Raw genomic sequence first — 19,626 nt, forward strand, 5'->3', positions numbered from 1 at the left:
TTGAAATGAAAATGTTCTTTTCCTGATAATTAATAGAGTAGATTAACTTAATTTGTATTTGACTCCAATTTAATTCAGCTACAGCTCAGAGGCAAATCCACAGAAAAGCTAATCTGGGCTTCGTGAGAAGGAGACACTTCTTTCTTTGAGGGAAAGCGGGAGAGGATCTAAAGGCTTATAGCCAACCACCCCGGCACAGTGTTTATTAAACCCTGCGCCTGCTGAAAGACACGTGACTTCCTTATTAATTCCTGTCTCGTCATCTTTTCAGATTGGTAGTTCTTAATGTGGAAACACACACAAAATCTTGAACATGCAAAACAAAACAAAACCCAAAAAAACCCAGTATGTACTGGTGAAGTGTTATAGGCCCAAGGCATCAGGTTCCCAGAAAGCTCTAGATTTTGGTTTAGAAATAAATAAAATGGCATGTGGAATAGCAGGTTTTTGTGTTTATTATTGTTGTGTATGCCCTCCCCCCACTTTTTTTGCACTACCATCTAAGCTGAGTGATTTACTGCCAATGGGCACCAATTCTCCCAATCCAAGTGTGCAAGGGAAACGAGCCTGCGTGATCCTCTTTAGCTGAAGATACACCAGGCGAACTGTCTACCTCTGTTCCCCAGAGAGGAAAAAACTAGAGGGCCGCTTGGCTGGAGGGGGTCGGGGTGGGAGGTGGAGCCCGCCCTCAGTCAGAATCCATTGTGAACAGCTGGATGTCCTGTGGGTTCCAGTACAGGCCCGCGGCCGAATTGTAGACCAGGGACCAGACATAGGGGATAAAAAACTCCTCGGGCTGCTCCTCTTCCACATATTTGAATTTCAATTCTGGAAATTTCTGCAAAGAAAACAAGATGATTTTATGACCTCACAGTTCCATGCAAAAGCAAAAGCAGCAGCAGTTTTTAAGTGGTGGTCTGTGCAGCGAGCCCACCTCTCCTAGCTGGTCACCGGGCCTGAGAGCTCTGGAGCGTTACAAGGTCCGGCTTCCACATGACTCCTGAGAACACATACGTTTCTGGCAGGAAGGGCAAATTACCCCCTCGGAACCAGTCAGCAAACGTCAGTTTGCTGAGAGGAGCAGGAACCAGGGCGGAGAAAGGGCAGGATGAGAACATCATACTGGCAAATGGGCCCTGCAGCGGGGAGCAGACAGGGTTCCAGAGGGACCGGCTGCTGCTTCTTGAGAGACTTTGCTTTCATGTTTGAGTCACCTTGGAGAGGAGGACCTGCCCTCACAATTCCTGAGCCCTGGCCTGCAGGGGCAGACGTGTGTCCGCCGTGCGGAGCCGGACATGCGGGGCGGCGGCTGCTCTGCACAGCTTAGCCTGGCTATCTCCTCCTTGAGGACCGGTGGTGGTGGCTTCAGCTTTGCCGAGAGGGAGGCTGAGGTGATTCCTCACTGAGGCTCAGGGAAAGCTCAGGTCTGGCTCTACAACCCCGCCAGGCGATCCGGCCTGCACGCTGCAGTTCGGGCTGGCAGGCGAGAATACCTGCAGTTTCGAGGTCCTGGGCAGCACGCACTTCTCCAGGCTTTGGCCTTTTGCTTTTCCCTTTTTACTCCTGACCTATGTATTCCAGCCGGGGCAGAGGAGGTGATTCTCCTGTCAGCAGCCCGCAGAGCTGCTGGAGTCTACTGAAAGCCCCTGGGCCTCTTTCCTTGCCAAGGTGACTCTGGCAAGAGTGGCTACAGTTTGGTGACCCTTGTCACAGGTGGGGCAGGGAGAGGAGGGGACAGCAGAAGGTCGAAGGAGCGGGCTGAGAGAGAGAAGCGGGGAGCACACATAGCATGCATGGCCCACGAGGGCAGAGTTTTATCTCCTTTGTTTGCTGCTGGGTCCCCACAGGTACTGTCCAGACACTTAATAATTCAATGAATGAATAACATCAGTGAAACAATCACCCATATACTGAGGACCAAGAATGCCCCAGGCACGATAGTGAATGCTTTGTTGATATCATCTTATTCAACCCTTTTTATGTGAGTCATTCAGTCATTCATTATATTGGCCGACGTCTGCTACTCTGCGCCAGGCGGCAGGCGCTGTGGGTGCCAGGACCGGGGGATCCGGGGTGCGGCAGCCACACACGGTGCCTGTGTTCACAGAAGGTGAGTGCTCCTGGAGGAGAGCGGCGGGCAGAGAGCAGCAGCGACGACTCAGTGAGAACAGAGCAGGGAGGAGGAAAAGGACAGGAGGCTCCAGGGGCCTGAGCGGGCGGGGGCGGGGGGTCTGTGTGAGGCAGGAGGAGCACGGGGCGGGGGCGGAGGACGTGAGCACACGGGACGATGGGGGGACACAGGAGCTACACGAAGAGCCCCAGCCCCCATGCTGAGGTCCCTGATGCCTGCGCAGGATCTGAGAAGGGGGCCCGACAAGAGTGCCCTGTGCAGGGACGGGTCGAGGTGGGGGGCGGCGTGGACAAACCGGCTTGAAGTAGGGTGACACTACACCGGTTGGGTGAATTTAAAAGGAAAAGGTGGGTGGGTGAGTAGGGGAGCCACACACACACACACACACACACACACATGCACACACACACACCACACATGCGCACACACACACGCACCACACACACACACCACACACACGCACACATACACACACCACACACACACCACACACACCACACACACACACCACACACACACACATACACCACACACACACCACACACACACACACATACACCACACACACACACACCACACACACACGCACGCACACACACCACACACACACGCGCGCACACACACACACACCACACACCACACACACACACACACCACACACCACACACACACACACACACAGAGTTATGGGACTTTTAAAACGTTTGCAGTGATTAAGACTAAACGGCCAAGCGCTGGCTCCTCAGAGTCCAAGAGCGATGAGAGGGGGCAGGGAAAGTGCTTTGTGGCAGGTGAGTTTCGAGTTCACTCCTGCGAAGGTGTACGGGAATTCCCGAAAAGGAGGGCAGTCGGGTCATGGCTATTACCTCAACATACCAGACAGTACAGCCCCCTCGGTATGGCTTTAATGAGAACCAACTCCATCCCACGGCTCCCAGGGTGTTGTGCAAGTGTAGAATACACATAAATGGGTTTTATAAGTGGCCCGGATGCCAGCATTACCCACCTCTACACACTCCCTCGCGCTCTATATGCCCCATTCTTCAGAGGCCTTTGCGAAACGACGCTGGGGGAATGACAGCCCAAGCCTTTTCAGACTATCAGCGTTTCGCATCTGTTAATGATTGCGACTTCGAGGACAAGTTCTCCCGCTGGGCTCTTCAGGTCCGCCTGGCGGACAAGCGTGACTGGCCCAGAGACGCGCACCACTTCCAGCACTTACTGACAGGGCCGGGGTTCAGCGAGGCCCCCTCGGTGTTCCATTCCCTCCTCGGCCACTCGCGAAGTCCCGGGAACCCCTCCCGCCCTGGGCCAGCATGGGAACCGTAACCGTAACCGTAGCCGCTCAGCGGCTGTGCGGCCTCTCGGGGGCCGGGCCCTTGGCGTCCCTGATGAGCCTCCTCACACTCTCTGTGTTGTTTCTGGCCTAGCTCCGGGTTCTCAGGTATGAGGGGACAGAGTTCTTGGGGGTGGCAATAAGAATCTGTTATGGAATCAGGTTCTTTATAGGTAGCAACACAGTAATATTCTTTTCTGTGAAAAATCTGCATTTGTAGCAATAGGGTGCAGCTCCCAATAGCCGAGACCACCTGTGTACTGAGTCCAAGTCCGCACCCTGCTGAGGCTGATCTGGCCACCCCCCAAAGGAAGGGGAAGCAGGGTGCCAACCCCCCAACGGAAGGGGAAGCGGGGCCTCACAGAAGGGGAAGCGGGGCCTCACGAGGCTGAGCAGCCGGTTCTCGGCCACACGGCCTGTGGGATGGAGTCGGGATTAAAGCCTTGGGCGGACTGGACGGGAGACTCCGTCTGAGAGCAGCACCCAGCTGCGGCCGCGCAAGTGCTCTATCCTTGACTTCGACTCTCCCAGGCCACGCGAGACCCGGGGGGCTAGTTCCACGTCCTGTCACTGTACAGCACAGAGCTAGGCGCACTGCTGGTCCTTAAAAAAGGTTACCAAACCCATAATGACAGCAATAATCAAGAAAGGATGAGAGACTATGTTTGAAGAAAAGAAACACACCCCCTAATAATGAGGATAGGAGTCCGAGTTCTTAGAATGGCCTCGAACTTCAGAAAACCTTTCACAATGACTTGGAGAAAAGTGTGGGGGCCGGAGGGGAGTGCAGGGGTGGTGGGTTGAAAGGTCAGGGCCCCCACATTGCCCCTTTCAGCTGGAATAACAACATCCTACATTTCTATGTGGTAATATAGCCAACAAGATGCATTGTTGTTAGAAATAAAAATGACTAAAAGATGTGAAACCTTGTGACATATCTGGGGGTTTTCCTGTGAAGGCCGTTGGAACGGGCGTGAGGCTGCTTTTTGTATCCCTAAGGAGGGTGGATGGGAAATGAAATAAGCCAACAAACTGCTTTTGTAAGAATTCCAACCAAATTAAGGAAGCTTTGGCAAGAGCTGCTCAAGGGGCTGGCACTAAGTTTACCTGCCCTCATGATTCTGGGGAAATTCTGATGACTATTCAGTTAGAAAGAAAAATGAGTCAAAGACTGCCCTCCAATCACGCACAGGCGGATCTAGGAAAAGGCCACCAGAGAAAGCACCTGGCACCTTCATGACTGGCTTTCCCACCACCTGGTAAAACCAGAGCTGAAAACACCTCGTTTTCATTTTGGCTCAAGTTCATGTCAAAACAATAATGCATTTCACTCTAGAGTGAATAAAGGTAGTAAAGAAAATCTCAATGTTGGGTGATACCCAGAGTGGCAAGGACATCTAGTATTCGGTATCTAAGAGCACACAAAAATAGTATAAACTTTATCTGTCAACAGCAGACATGTAATTTATTATGAAATTTTTCTTCAAGCTGATCAATGATTGTTTCCATAGAAATGCTCCATAAAAACTTAATTATCAATTCTGAGATTATGGCTCACATTTATACGTAACATAACCGATTACTTATTATGAGTCTGTCATGTTCAAATACTTTACAGATAGTTACTCATTTAATCTTCGAAGTAACTAGAAAAAGCACTTGAAAGGCAAGTACATAATTTAAGAGTTTTATCCCCATCTTTTCTCATTCATTCATTCATTCATTCATGTAGCAAATGTTTACTGAAGGCCTGCTGTGTAGTAAGCACAGTACCAAAAATACTGCTCTGAATCAGACACACACAATCCTAGCATTTAAGAGCTAAAAGCCCAGTCCTTATCAGCTGGGTGACTTGGAACGAGTCTCAGACTCAGGCTGTTCAAAGACAAAGTTTACCCTGGGATCTTAAACTGAACAATGCTGACTACTTCATAAGGTGGTGACAATCAGATGAGATGAGCTGTGTATAAGTGTTTTCTATAGCACCTAACACCGAGTGAACGCTCTACAAATGCTGGCCACGATTACTGACACTAGAGTGATAAGCAAATCTAAGTTATGCTCTTATTGTATAACTTTCAGCAATCAAATAGAAATACTGTGACCAGCCAGGTACGGAGCCCATTTCTCTAACGACACTGAAACAGACACTTTTCGCCTGGCAGCCCTTTTTCCCCGACGCGTAATAACAGAAACGAACGCCTTGGAGCTCCCCACACAAAACCCAGGAACTAAAGCTGACAGAGGCTTAATGCGACAGACTCATCTTCGGAAACACTGTTCAGAGAACAAAGTTATGTCACTGAGAGAAGGTGGGTTTCTCTGTCTCATTTGTTGAATGAGTTGAATGAGTGCATAACTTCATATCTGCACACTAACTCCGTCACGTCAGCATCCTTGACTCATCTGGAAGGGGGACGGACTGGCACTGGGGTGGTAATGAGGACAGGAGAGTCACTTCTGAGATGTATTGGACATCGGGAACATGACCTCGGTGTTCTCAGCCTTCCTGTATGATGATGTGGCACGTGCGACGACATCCAGGATGGAGCCGGGGTGCGGCGTCTAACGCCTGAGCTGCACGGGGCTGCAGCGGCGGAGGTTATCCCGGGGCAAGGGCACCGAGCCTTCTGCTAGGAGCTCACAGAGCCAACCCAGTAGGGGAGCTCAGAGGAAGCGACATATCCTGAGAGCGCTCAAGCGCTAGGTACTTCCCACTCCACCCATGGCAACCCTATAAAGAAACAAAGGTGGCATTTCTCAGCTCACTGGCTTGTTCCCTTCACGACAATCAGTGCTCATCTTTATTTGTTTGCTTATGGACCATGTGCCTCCCCCACCAGAATGCAGGCCTCAAGAAGGCAGCAACGTTATAAGCATCGGGCATACTATGAACACTTAAGAAATGTCTGTTGAATGATGTGTTAAATGAACGATCCGAATCGTGACTTCAGATCTGTACAATAACTCTGTGACGCTGGTATTCTGAACTCTATTGTATGGACAAGAGACCCAAGGCTCAGAAGGGTAACTAACATGCCAAGGAGGACGGAGCTAGTGAGCAGAGCCAGAGGCTGAATGAAACTCACAACTCTCATTGTGGCCTCTCCAGACTTGACAAGTACCTGGTTGTGCATGTTCTGTATCTCATATGGACACTAGGTTTCCATGTCTTTCTAGTAAGGACGACAAGCTTCAAATGTTTCCTAGCTGTGTCCTGACCACTAAGTTGAGCTTGAGTTTCCGCACTGAGAACAACAGAAGGCCGTGGCTCTGTCCTGGCTCAACTACCGGCAAGCTGTGCAGTTTGGGACAAGTCGAAGTCACACCATTTTTCCAGGACCCAGTTTTCTTGCCTTGCATAAAATGAAGGGCTTCTGAGTTCCTCGTAGTTGTGACTGGGTGTGGTTTTCCAAGCTGACCCCAGTAAGGTCTACGCGTTTGTACCCTCTGCCCTGCCTCCCAGGCTCTCCTGGGTGGACCTGGAGAAGGGACGGAGTGGGCTGGGCCTCAGTGCAGCTGCAAACCTGAAGTTAAGCATTTGCTGGTTTCTACTTGGCCAGGCTTCACTTGGTGGCAGTCTCAGGGGACAGGGTAAACAGCTGAAGGTTCCTGAGCTGTCTTGTGAGTTGACAATAGATGGTTTTAAACGCCGAGACTCCCAACTGCTTAAGACCATGGCAAACACTAACCCAAGGCTGATGTGCTCACTGCCCGGGGGGCCCGCGGCTAAGGGGACTGAGGTTCCAGGCATGGCCCCTGCCCGTGCTGGCTGGTGAAGGCCTGACTCCTTCCACAGATTGGTTGCCTAAGTCTCTGTCTCCCGCGTGTGCACCGCTGGACACGGGGAACCAAAGGGCAAGTGCAGACGGAGCAGCAGGAACACACTTCCGCCGCTGACAAAGCCCGAACCCTGCGGACGGCGCATGCGCACACACGCCCCCGATGCTCCGGCACCAGCTGCTTTCCCGCGAGGGGACACGGGAGCTGCGAGATAGTGTTTCTTGGGTCATTTGCGTGGAACTTTTTCCAGCACTTAAAAGGTTCGGAAAGGGGGATAAAGCATAAATAGCAAGAAAAACCAAGAGCATGTTCCCTAAGACTTGGCCATTTGAAGGCACAAGGGAAAGAGCTTCTTTTCCTGCAGTGGGTTGTTTTTAAGAGCGTACTGGAAACATTTTAACAGGGTGAATAATAGGCATATATCATAAAAGTGTTTTGAAAACACTATTGATTCAACCTGACTGAGTGTGAATGCAGCCTCTGTGTAACTAGCTGTGCCCAAGCTGTATCTGATCCGATCCCAAATCCACCAGATCTAGAACCTGCGCCAACATGGCGTGAGGTTTAAATAGACATTCTTAAAAATATGTGCTCCTCTAATGTGTCGTAGAAGTCTGAGAGCTAAGGAAAAGAAAGACAAAAGGTTTTATTTAGCACCAGTGACACTGGGGACATACTTCTGTCAGGATTCAGTCCAAGAAATGTCATAGTCTGAGTGTCAGATCGACAGCCTAGAAAAATTCACCTTTTCCTCTACGTTCCTTTTCAAGCCTGTGGAGAACAAAGATGCCATCCTGTGATGGCTGAGGGAAGTCCGACTGCCTCGCTTGAGAGTGTCTTCACATCTGACTCGGAAAACAAAGCCTCCTTGGCTGTCCAGAACCCAGGCCACGCGTGTATTCCTGGGCCTTCCCAGCTCCGATTCTTAGCCCCTCTCTGAGCTCCAGCTAGTGACACCCTGGGTGGGCGTGCCTGAGCATCGCTAACACTCTGGGAAAGCGCAGGAGGGGGCTCTGGGGAGATGGGGGCTTCGGTGTGATATTTACGGCAAGAATTCATCTTAAATGGGCTAGCAGACTGCAGGGTGCTGCTGGTTGCCTCAGGCCCAGGCTTTTTTGCTCCTTTCTTTCCGAGACAGTTGTCTTGTGACTCAGCTCAATAAGGAGAGAAAACCCATCTCTCAGGCTTGGAGCTTGGTCCCAATTCAAAGCTATTTACAACAATCCTGCTGTTTTGATTTTTGGAGCCAGAGGTAATGCTAGACTCTCAAGTTTGAACTGGAATGTTTTTATCAGCTCCAGTGAATCAACCCACCACAGTGGGACATCCGGACGCCCAGCCAAGAGACAAAGCAAAGGTCTGATTTGGTGGTTGAGTCTTGGGTATAAAAAGCAGACCAAGAGCTTTAAAGATGGGCTCTGCTGTCAGTCATGTGATCTGGTGAAAACCCACAGGAAGTTCAGTGAACAGATGTAGGGCTCAAATGCAATAATTTTATCACCACAAAAGTTCAATGGAGTTTTCCCCCTTCTACCTGAAGATTATATAGACGGCATCAGAAATTCTAGCGTGGCTCCAGAAAGGTTAGGGCAATTTAAATCAAATAGCTACTTAGCATATTTAAAAAAAAAAAATTCTTTAAAAGACCACATAAAGCCTCTGAGTAGACGTGGCGGGTTATGATTGGAAGCGAGGCAGTTGGTCACCGTGGGCAGACGGCGAGGGTTAGCATGGAGGAGGTAAGTCACTGCCAGCAGCACATGCAGGGCTTGTGACGGGTAGATTCCGTGTCGATGAAAAGTAAACTGGTTTCACGATCCTGTCACAAGAAAGGCAGCGAGGTAAGCACTGACACACGATTTTTTTTTTTTTAAATCCAGGGCTGATTTGGGAATGATTATCCAGCTTCTCTGCCACTCAGTCCCTCACATACTGTGTAACATCGGGTCCTTCAGTGGCGAAGCCTTAAGCTGGGCATTGGTGAGCACCGACTGCATACCAGACATCGTGCTTGAGCTGCAGAGGAGAGAACGCGGGAGAACCGCTGTTCCTCCAATGGGGGCATTATTGAGTGGGAGACATGATGACAGCGGAGAACATGACACAAGACGGAAGAGCTCTCCTCTACGTGCAGTCTGGCCAATACTGACGTCGGAAACACTTACCCGAACTAACAAATCTGGAGACATCCATGTATCAATTCAGCTAATTTATGGTCTGAACAAGCCTGAGCTGCAGGCCTGTCTATGTGTAATGGAATGAGTTACGAATGTATCAGATATTATTACTTAACCCACGAAAAGAAGATAGCCCCTCGTCTGTAAGTAATAGTAACACTGCATGAGGAATAGTTCTATTTTATGTGAATTAATTTCACAATAAATGAAAAACTAAATTCAAAATATTGAAAATTATATAGGGTCACTTATTAAAAGTAACAAATTAAAAAAAAAACAAAGCTAAAATTAAGAAGCCCACAATGAGGGTGGCTCAGGAGACAGTCATAATACATTGCACATCTAAGAGCACTATGGCTGGCCAGGCGGGGGGCTTTGGCAGCAAGGAGTTGTCTGGCAAGTAAGTTACCACCCAAGAAGAGAGTTATAAAGTCAGCAGATACATATCTTGAAAGTTAAGGCCAGGAGACCAACTATCTCTCACTCAGGACACTGTCTTGCCACCTATGAGCATCTACAAGTGACACTAACAGCTTCTGTGACTGGTGGCAAGAAACTCGTAGGAAATATAAACAGATACAGTATAAGGCTGACCTATACTTGTGATGAGCTCTCTACAAATTTACCATCACGTCATCAGCCAGAATCCGAAGCCCACCTGAGTCTGAAGCTTGAGCAAAGGTCCCTGTTAGACCCTTTTCTCACAGACCCAGGTTAAAGGGGATCACGGAGGGGAGAATGTCTTCAGTTTTAAATCTCTCTCTTCTGGGGGCTGGCGGGACGGCATGGAGGAGAAAGAAGTGAGGGCAGACACTCCTGCTGCAAGGGAAGCTGGAGAAAGGCCTTGCCAGATGGGTTCCAGCGTGCAGGCACAGGGCTGGGGCCGGGAGAGAGGCCACGCTGCACACGGAGAGACCCTCATGAGCAAACAGTGATGCCAGGGCCACCCTTCGGGGCCTGGCAAGTGCTGTGCAGCAGCCAGTTCACAGCCTAGGAAGCCGTCAGCTGGGGAGACAGGGAGGTGGGCCTCAGGGGCCAGGATAACAAGTCTGTGTGTTGGGTGAGTCCAGAGTTGGGAGAATAGGTTGTGGGCAGATACATGTAGTTTAAAAGCCATTAACTTTGAGGTGGCAGTTGAAGTGGCCAAATGTGTAAACTCCTCAAGCCTGGACTGCACTGAATCAAGGCACCCGTTCTGGAGGAAACTGATTCCAACTGGGAGGCTGGGAGGAGATCACTGGATTCCGAGGTGGAAGACAAAGAGCAAAAGTAGAGAACTTGCTGGTGGAACTTCCTTTGCTGAAAGGGGCCCAGAGAGGGAGCCCAAAATGCTTGGAATTACGTGTCTTTCTGCAGTGGGCTCATCATTCTGAACGGGACCTGGGTAGCCAAGCGAGTGAGGTCCCCAAAAATAAATGCATTACTACGAGATAAAATTCTAAGTAGAGTATAAGCTCCACGAGGGCAGGGATTTCTCTCCCCTACCGATGTGCCTCTAGTGTTTAGAATGTTGCCAGGGGCTTAAGAGATATTTGCTGTGAATGAATGAAGGGATAAATGAACAAAGGGGTAAAAATTATTTGTGGAAAAACTCAAAAGGGGGGGGCAACAAAAAGAGTTTGGGAAACTGAATCCTGCACACCAGTGGAGTTAGTGGAATGACTGCCCGAATTTATTTGGGACAAAATGAACCAAATTAAGCCCATGGCACTTTGAGAAGCAACTGAACTGATGTATCGAGATTTGGGGGACAATACTTCCAATCTGACAGATTAATTTACTTCTCAAATTGCCTGCTCTCCTGGCTTACCACTATTCTACCACTGCCATAGTTGCGCCTACCTAGGAAAATCTGGCTCACAGAGAACAGGTCATGTTAATAAAGACGGTTACTGCCATATTTTATACCTCAGTATATATCTAATTATGCAAAAAGCAGGAAACTCATTAACAGGCATGGATTATAGATAGTCATGGTCTAGACCGATGCATAACATCTAAACTGAGATGAGTTCCATTTTTAATGAGTCCTTTACTTTCTACTCTTGTCAAGACTGCAGTATAGCTTAAAAGGGAGACGTGTATGGCCTCAAAATGTGACAGTTAAACGTTAACGATTATGTTTGTGATGATCTCTCTTTACACTATTATTTTGTTCAGAGTAATATGCGAACTAGGGGAATAGGAACCATGGATCTGGAGAACGATTCTGAATCATGTTTAGACAGATTCTGGCAAAACGAGGATCTTTGCCGTGTCGGAGACATGCGCGCTGGGAGTTAATGTGTGTGGGTGATGGAACGCAGAGGCTGCGGGGTCAAAGGGCAGGCAAGAGGCTTCTCTGGGATGCCCTGGCCCCAACAGGTGTGCCCCGGAGCCAAGGAGGAGTCAGCTGGTTATATCAGGTGGGAACACAGCCTTTACCAGATCATGTCAGAGAACAAGAAAGCTTCGACTAAAGACAAATATGGAGATAAAAAGTTGTCTTTAATTTCTAAAGACTTATCTTCTTTGAACATTTTTAGAATTTAAGTTATAAGCAAACGTGAGTTTTTCGAACCTTCAAGGAGCATTACCCATTCTTAAAGTCACATCTTAATTATTCCTTAGCAAGAGGTTAAAAGTTAGCTCTGATAATCAGTATTGCCATGCATCTATTATATAGGAGGACATTTTTCCTCTGTTTATGGAAAGGACAGTCTACTCCAACTGTTATGTAAAAAGCCCGTGGTTGCTAAGCTGTTGACATTTTCTTCAATCTACTTTGAGAAAATCCTACTTAAATCCTATGATCCTAATGGCAAGCATTTTATAACCTGAAGTTCAGTCTTGGTACTGCCTATGGCTGTACTTCCCAGTAATCCAGGCATTATCCATGAGTGGGCGAACCAGACCTGTGACTTCCTGTCACATGCAACAGTCCTGGCCCCGTGGTTAATTCACTGACAACATGTGTTGTCAATGAATTAAAAGCACCTAATGAGATTTGTTTACTTCTTCACGATCATTAGGACTAACAGAGAGAATTAGGACATCTAGAGGAAAGGGAACAGAGAAAGAATGCTCTGAATGAGTCCTGATAATACTATGTGCTTAAGAGCAGAGAATGAAGCGGGTCTACCTTGAATTCCGTTCAAGGATGGTCATGTTAGCGAAGTCCCAAAATTGTATAAATGTGAGACAGGTGGGATGCCCCTGCTTCAACAAAACAGGTCTGGGTCAGCTAGAACAATCCGTATTACCTTCCTGAGCCTTAATTCTGAGACATTGTGGAATCACAGAATGTCAGCACTGGGAGGAAGCGAACACCCCGATCCCCACACATGCACTCCTACCCTTCTAAAAAGAAGGTGTAGGTGCACGAATAACACCACAACAACGTCCCGCACAGTCATAAAGTACTCCAAGGTAACTGGAATTCGTATTAGATGATTAGTGAATAAGTTTGCTTTTTAAAGAAATTGTTCTAAGATAGTGAAAATATATACACCATTTCAGTCTAAAACTCCTTCAAACTTAGGCTTATTTTCTTTGGAAAAGTAGTTGACACTTTCTAAAAATTAAAAAAAAAAATGCTATTGATAAATAAGTTTATCCCCTTAAAGTCAGAAAACATATTATTAAAAAATTCCAAAACTTGATTTGGTGTTAATGTATCACACTGTACGATACTATCTTAGTGTGTTCTTTTGATTTGTAAAATAAATATCAACCATGAAACATTCAATTGGTTGAAAACCTCAAGACAGGAGATAAGCAAAAACGCATCAGAAAGAGCTGATCGAAGCAGTCTGTCCACTTTTCTCAGAGGAAACACGGACAGGAACAGGAAGGAGCAAAGACAGAGCGAAGGGGTGCTCGGGCGGTCGCTGGGGGGCGGGGGGCGGGTGAGGAAAGCACTGGCCCTACAGTGACAGGACTTGAGAACTGGGACCGAAAAAGAAAAACAATGAGGTGAAACCTACACTGCCTCATATCGAACTATATAAAGCTAAAATAACTGAGTGGTATGATATCCCTCCCTCCGATTTGGACCATCACAGATGTCTATAATGTGGGATTTATCCCTGCTGTGTTGTAATCACAGCAGCCCAACCAAAAGATCTGTATAAAATACCTCGGCTAGGGCATATAGGCTACGTTTTATTTTATAATTCAAAAAAAGTGACTGAGACTTAAATTTTCAAAAGTTTTTAGTTTTGAAAATTTAAGATTTAAAAATTCCAAAATACACATGAGTGCACGAAAGAACCAAAGCCCACATTTCCTTTACACACTCTCTCGCATGAAGGGCTCCATGGTCCCCCGGCCACCAGACTTCTTCCCCCTCCATCCTCATTCACCTTAATCGACTGACCGATTTGTTACGTGGAAAACACTGTGGGGCATGGCGAGCATAAAGCAAAGCTCCTGTTCTCAAGGAGCTGAAAATCTAGTGAGGACACAAAACATAAACGCACTAACTACACATTTAAATAGCAATCGCATTGTTCACTACCAAGAAGAGCGATACAGAGAGTGAACTACTGGAGAGGTTCCAGCAGGAAGAGGGCAATAAATCTGTCATTTCTGGGACAGTCTTCATGGAGGCAGCGGGACGCAGGCTGTAGGGAGGTAGAGAAGTGGTGAAGAGGACAAGCTAGGCAGGAATGAAGAGCGGGTTCGGGGCCGGGGAGGGAGGCAGAAGGCAGGCAAAGGAACAAGGCAGGAGGCAGTGGGGGCTGAGTTCTAAAGGTGGACCAGGGCCAGAGTTTGAAATGTACTGTAATTTCCCTGGATTCTGTAGGCATTGGAGAGGAGACGGTGAAGGAGGTAAGAGAGGTGCTAAAGTTTATTGAGACAACTTCGGTGGTAGAGATAATGGTGATGTGTGTGTGTATGTGTGTGACATTTTCCCCAACAAACTACATCCACCCTCTTTCTCCATCCAAAAGTCATGTTAGAGAAATGAGACCACAGTTTCACCTGGGTAGGCGCCTATTAGAAATGCAAATTCTTGGGCCCAAAATACCCTATGATTCAGGAAGGCAGAAGGGAAAGAACGACCACAGATAAAATGAACTTCAGTTTTGGAGGAGCCATATGTGGGAGTAAAGGTTCTCGGGAATTGGGAAGGACAGACTGCAGACTTGCAAACGCATCCCAGCACTCTGCAGTCAGAAAGATTTAGACAGCTCTGAGATAGCTCCCTCATTTGGCATCTGGGGAAACTGAGGCCTACGATAACAATGATTTGTGATGTGATCACAAAGTGAATATGATATCTTAGATGGCATGCCACTGAGGGAGATATTCACAGGAAGCTAATGAATGTGAAGATATTAATATTTGTAAGTTGAAACAAGGATCAAGTCTTCCATTTATAAAAGCCTACTCTTTACCATTCATGAATCCTGTACAAAAAGGCATAGGTTTTAAGTTTCATTCCTTAGTGTGTTAGAATTTTAAAAATTGGCCTGTCATGTCTAAAATGGAGTATTGTACTGGCCTGAGGGCAGGATAGAAATTTAACTACGCTAGTATAAATCTGTGTGGTTTCAACTTTTTTTGTAATTTTCTTATGAAGGGAACATTTTACAACTTCGTGAATAAGGAAAAACACTGCAGGCGGGTTTAAAAGAGTATGTTCAGAGGTGACAAAGCAGTGATCCTAGCCAACAAGGCCAAGGTACCACCGAAAAGCGAATCTCCCTGGATCCAAAGGCCCGCTCCTGAAGCCCCAGGCCTCTCCCTGCCATGGCTCAGGTACTGGGCCAGGCAGGGCCACAAACCTGCACAACGATGTCGGAAACGGCAAGGCAGGGAAGCCGGGAACCATACTTATTTCTATTTTCTCTGCAGCAGTGGCTCTGTATGCTGCGGATATGGGCAGAGATGGTGTGACTGCAAATGCTGGGAGCCACCATGTCCTATGTCACTCACAGTCTGAAAGCCACGGCTGGGCCAGGCAGGACATTCTGACTCTTGTCCCTGTTCATTTCCTGGCTTAGACAGACCGGAGGTTGCAGAAGGCAGGCAGTTGGTATGTAATGTTCTTGATGGCAGTGGTCATGCTTACCATTATTTGAAAATGAAATAAACACAGTGATAAGGAACCATAAACTTTTAAGACTATTATGTATCTCTTCCCATCTAGGCTTGAATGGTATAACAGAACAAAAACAGAGGGAGTCTACCGCCAAGCCACCCTGAACGCGCCTGATGTCGTCTCATCTCGGAAGCTAAGCAGGGTCAGGCCTGGTTAGTACTTGGATGGGAGACCACCTAGGGAGACCAGGTGTCGTAGGCATTAATAAAACAACAAAACACAACAAAACAACAGAGGGAAAGTTCAGAATGTCTGAATTTTAGACCTGCTCTGACACTAAGGAACTTGGACAAATAACGTTACCTCACCTGTAAACCATCACGATGATGAGGCCAGCTCTGACGGTGGTGGGGAGCTGACGCTGAAGACTGGCTGCGATGTTCAGGGGCTCAAGAGGGGCCGGGGGCCCGACGAGGGCCCGGCGGGGCTGCTGGCCAGTGTGGTCAGCACTTCGCCCTGCCTCGTCCAAGCAGAGGGCCCTAAAGGAGCCTATCTCTTGCCCCGTGACAAAGGTCACAGCCAAAGGAAAACTGGGAAATAGAGGAATTCCTTTCTCCATTTTGATCTCCACCATTGTCCCCCACCCCCCAGATCAAGGTCCTAGGGGGCAAGTAAAACATCTGTAGGTGAAGCATTTGAAGATCTACAGTCATTTCCAACACATGACAGTGGTTTAGGAAGGAGTCCTGTATTTTATAACACTGGCTCTGATTATTCCAAATTTACATATTCCAATAAAAAAGATACTTTGCTTATCTCTTAATTTACTTTCAGGGACTAATTGTGGACAACTAAATCTGTTATACATTGCAAGCACGAAAATTAAATAAAACTGGTATTTACCTTAAATATATCCACCAAACATTTTAAAAGATATTTCTAAGGGAAATTCTAAACTTAAATAATCAACGTTTTATATTTTAGGATTTGGATATAGGAAACAAATAAATGAAACACTCTTTTATACTCGGGGTTTATTTAGAAAAAAGAATGTAGAACATATGTTTTATTTTTAAAAAACCAAAATTTGGGATAAATAAAACAAGGTGAAAACTATACACTTCCCTTAAAGAACTATTGTATGCTGGGCATGAAAGGAATGACATCTGAGTTCTGAGGCTTTGAAAATACTGCTTTACTTTCAAAAGAAGCAGATTAAGGAAGAGAGCAGGCTGTGCTTAGCACAAGAGTAATTTATATTGTTGATACATCTTCTATGGTTTCTCCATCCTAGCGAACACACAAAACACCTTCTGATGAAGAAAGATGTGTTAAGATAAAACTTCTGATTAAGTCCCTCATGCAAGGCGACCTGTTAACCTATGTATCCTTCCTTTCTTTGTATTAATATTTACATTTTAATTATAACAACTGATGCTTTAACAAATACGGCATTTTAACACAATGGTGGATATGAAACAATGGTCTTCTTAGCCATCTGGCTGATGGGTGCGCATCATTTGCTGTGACTATACCAAGGACCCAACCAAATGGCTGACTCAGGCAGTTTTCCTAGCTGTCCTGGTGGTCAGGGATGCAGCAATGCAAACTGGGGCACAGGTGGCTGCCACCCAGTACTGTAGTGTGAGGGCGACGAGCTGGGACCCCAAGTTGAAGGCTAACTCAGTACCACTGAAGACCCAGCGCTTCCCCCAACATTCTATTAGGGAAAACTTGCCCACATACATGAAAGCGGAGAGAATATTACGCCTATCAACCAGCTACAAGTCATCATCTCAAGGTCATTCTTGTTTCACTTGCCTCAAACGTCCTCCCTCTGAATTATTTTGGTGTCAATCCTAAACATTACATAATTGTATCCCTAAATATTAACCTGTAATATTATCAAACAGGTAAGAACTTTTTGCTCTATTTTAAAGATAACTCAATGAGAATAAATTTAAGTTATGGAGTTATTCTTTCAAAATATGGTCCCTGCTCTTAAATAATCTTAACAATCACATGGAAAGCTAAGATGAATGAAAAAAAAAAATCACTAAACAGCAATTCTTCAATGTAACTTAGTGTTAGAAGATGTGCTACTAATTGCAGGTTCCGATTTAGATGGATTCTAGGATGTGCACGAATGGATCCATGTGGCCTCCTCGCTTCATGTGCTTCCTCTTCTTTACACAAACCATCAGCCTCTGCCAAAACAAACTCCCCAAAGGCCTCTGCACACTCCAGGCGATTCTTACCTCCATGCCTTTTTCGAGACTGCTCATTATAGCTAAGATGTCCTTCCCCGCACATTGTCATTTCCTACAGAGCTGGCTCAAATGCTCCCCCTCCTCCAGAAGGTCTTTCATGGTCCTCTCCAGTGCTTGGAGCCTGCCTGCCTAGCCACTCACAGGCATTTGCCTGTACATTTCACAGAAGGTGCCTGGACTGGATATAGGTTTGTATATGTTTTTTTTTTTTCACTTGCTACTGGACATAAATGTGTTGAAGGCAGGCTCTATGAGTGTGCCACCTCCCGTTCTAGGCAAGGCTTTGCTGAGTGAGGAGGGGGCACCTGGGTGGTCTGTAAACACTAGGTAGGATTCAGGCATGTGAACGCGGAGGAAGGGCATTCGGGGCAGAGGAAATAACAGAAGAACAGGTGTGGAGGCAGAAAAGTAGCACGAGGGCACCCAACGACCAGCTGGTGTTCGGGGGCTCTGGAAAACAGAGAATACGTAAGGGGTGATGTAAAGCAAAGCTTGAAAGGCAGGTTTACGGAGACCAACCGAGCCCTGACTCTGGAGCCACTAAGTGTCAGTGAACAGAGCAGTGACCAGGACCTGAGTGTGGTTTTGGAGGATAACTTGGAAAGCGATGCGATGCATCAGGGCCAGGGTAGATGGGGAAGGCAGGCCCTAGGAGAGGAGGAGCTGGGAAGCTAGTGCAGAGGTCCAGGCAACAGGGGATGAGGGCCTGAATCCACAGCTGGAAGTGGGACCAGGGGAGAGGGTAAACAGAGGAGAGGTGGCAATGCCACTGGGGTGAGGAGGGAGCGAGGGAGACATGGCAGCTCTTCATAGCTGCCTCTACTCAGAAAGGGAAATCAGGCTCCAAAGTGACAGATCCAGAAATAAATCCAAGAGTCTCCTCTGTTGACAGTCATATATGTTTGAGTCCAATGACCTTTGTTACTTTTGTTTTTCACTAGAAACAAAGGAGCAGACAAATAAGATTCTGTTTCCATTCTCAGTCTGGCTCCATTCTAATGATTCTTTATCTTTGTGATATGGTTTCTTACAGCCTGTTTGCCTCTGGGAAAGGGTCTTTGTGCAACTGACTTCACAATGTCTTTCCTTTCAGTTCAGCAGTAGCTGCTGACACAAGCCCCCAGTCCTGATAGCTTCACGGCCCAGATTAGCCAAACTGTCTGCAAGAATTATCGAAATGCTGATTCTCTTGTTTCTATCTTAAAAAGTCAGGAAAGAGAAGAAATAGAGCCTGGGAGAAAGTCCTAATAGCTATTCCTGAAGGAGGATGTTTTACTTAGTTTTGTCCATTTCAATTTTTGCTCATTAGCCTGCATGAGAGAGTGATAACAATGGCTTAGGGACAAGGACAGATTGGCCGTCAGTGGTCAGTGATCGACTTTCTGATCAGAGTCTAGGAAGTGCACCCTTATCTAGCTCAAGTTCAGGATCTGTTGATGAACGAATGCCCTGACCAGCCCCCAGGCCCTGACTCTGGGATCTCCAAGGCCTCCAATGCACAGTGACCGACAGTTCTCCTGCCACAATGTGCAGCCAGAGACTTGCCTCCCACATGTTCGGAGAAAAACAGCAAGCCCTTAGGATCCTAGGGATGACAGTGAGAATGGATTAAATTCAAATCGAGGTGGTTCACAGGACCCACCCTGTTTCCCATGCCCAGAACACACATGTCTGGTAGTGCTGTCTGTCGCGTACCCCCCCACCCCCCACTCCCCTTGAATTACAGGGAAAGGAGACAGGAAAGCTTGGGGACACACGGGGGTTAAGGGGTCCAGCTTAGACAAACTGAGTCTAGTAAGGAGGAGGGACTCATCCTCCATATAAAGTTTAGAAAAACTCAGTCCCCTTCGGATATGTACATGCAAATTTCGTTCCTGGATTCCTCCATCAGATTTCCTTTT

The 19,626-nt window shown here is 47.2% G+C and overlaps 1 protein-coding gene and 1 pseudogene across 5 annotated transcripts in view; one reads left to right on the top strand and one right to left on the bottom strand.

Annotated features, from left to right (window-relative positions):
* Nucleotides 1-430: 430 nt before the first annotated feature.
* DYM (dymeclin) overlaps nt 431-19,626 on the bottom strand; it is a 257,018-nt gene continuing 237,822 nt past the window's right edge. For all 5 annotated transcript variants that reach the window (XM_036230028.1, XM_036230032.1, XM_036230030.1 and 2 more), the window contains one exon: nt 431-838. In XM_036230028.1, coding sequence (XP_036085921.1) covers nt 689-838 — 150 coding nt within the window. In that variant the 3' untranslated portion in view covers nt 431-688. The remainder of the gene's footprint in view (nt 839-19,626) is intronic.
* On the top strand, nt 15,598-15,716 carry LOC118610322 (annotated as a pseudogene).

This window comes from Rousettus aegyptiacus, unplaced genomic scaffold (genome assembly GCF_014176215.1).
Source record: "Rousettus aegyptiacus isolate mRouAeg1 unplaced genomic scaffold, mRouAeg1.p scaffold_m13_p_12, whole genome shotgun sequence".
NCBI lineage: Eukaryota > Metazoa > Chordata > Mammalia > Chiroptera > Pteropodidae > Rousettus > Rousettus aegyptiacus.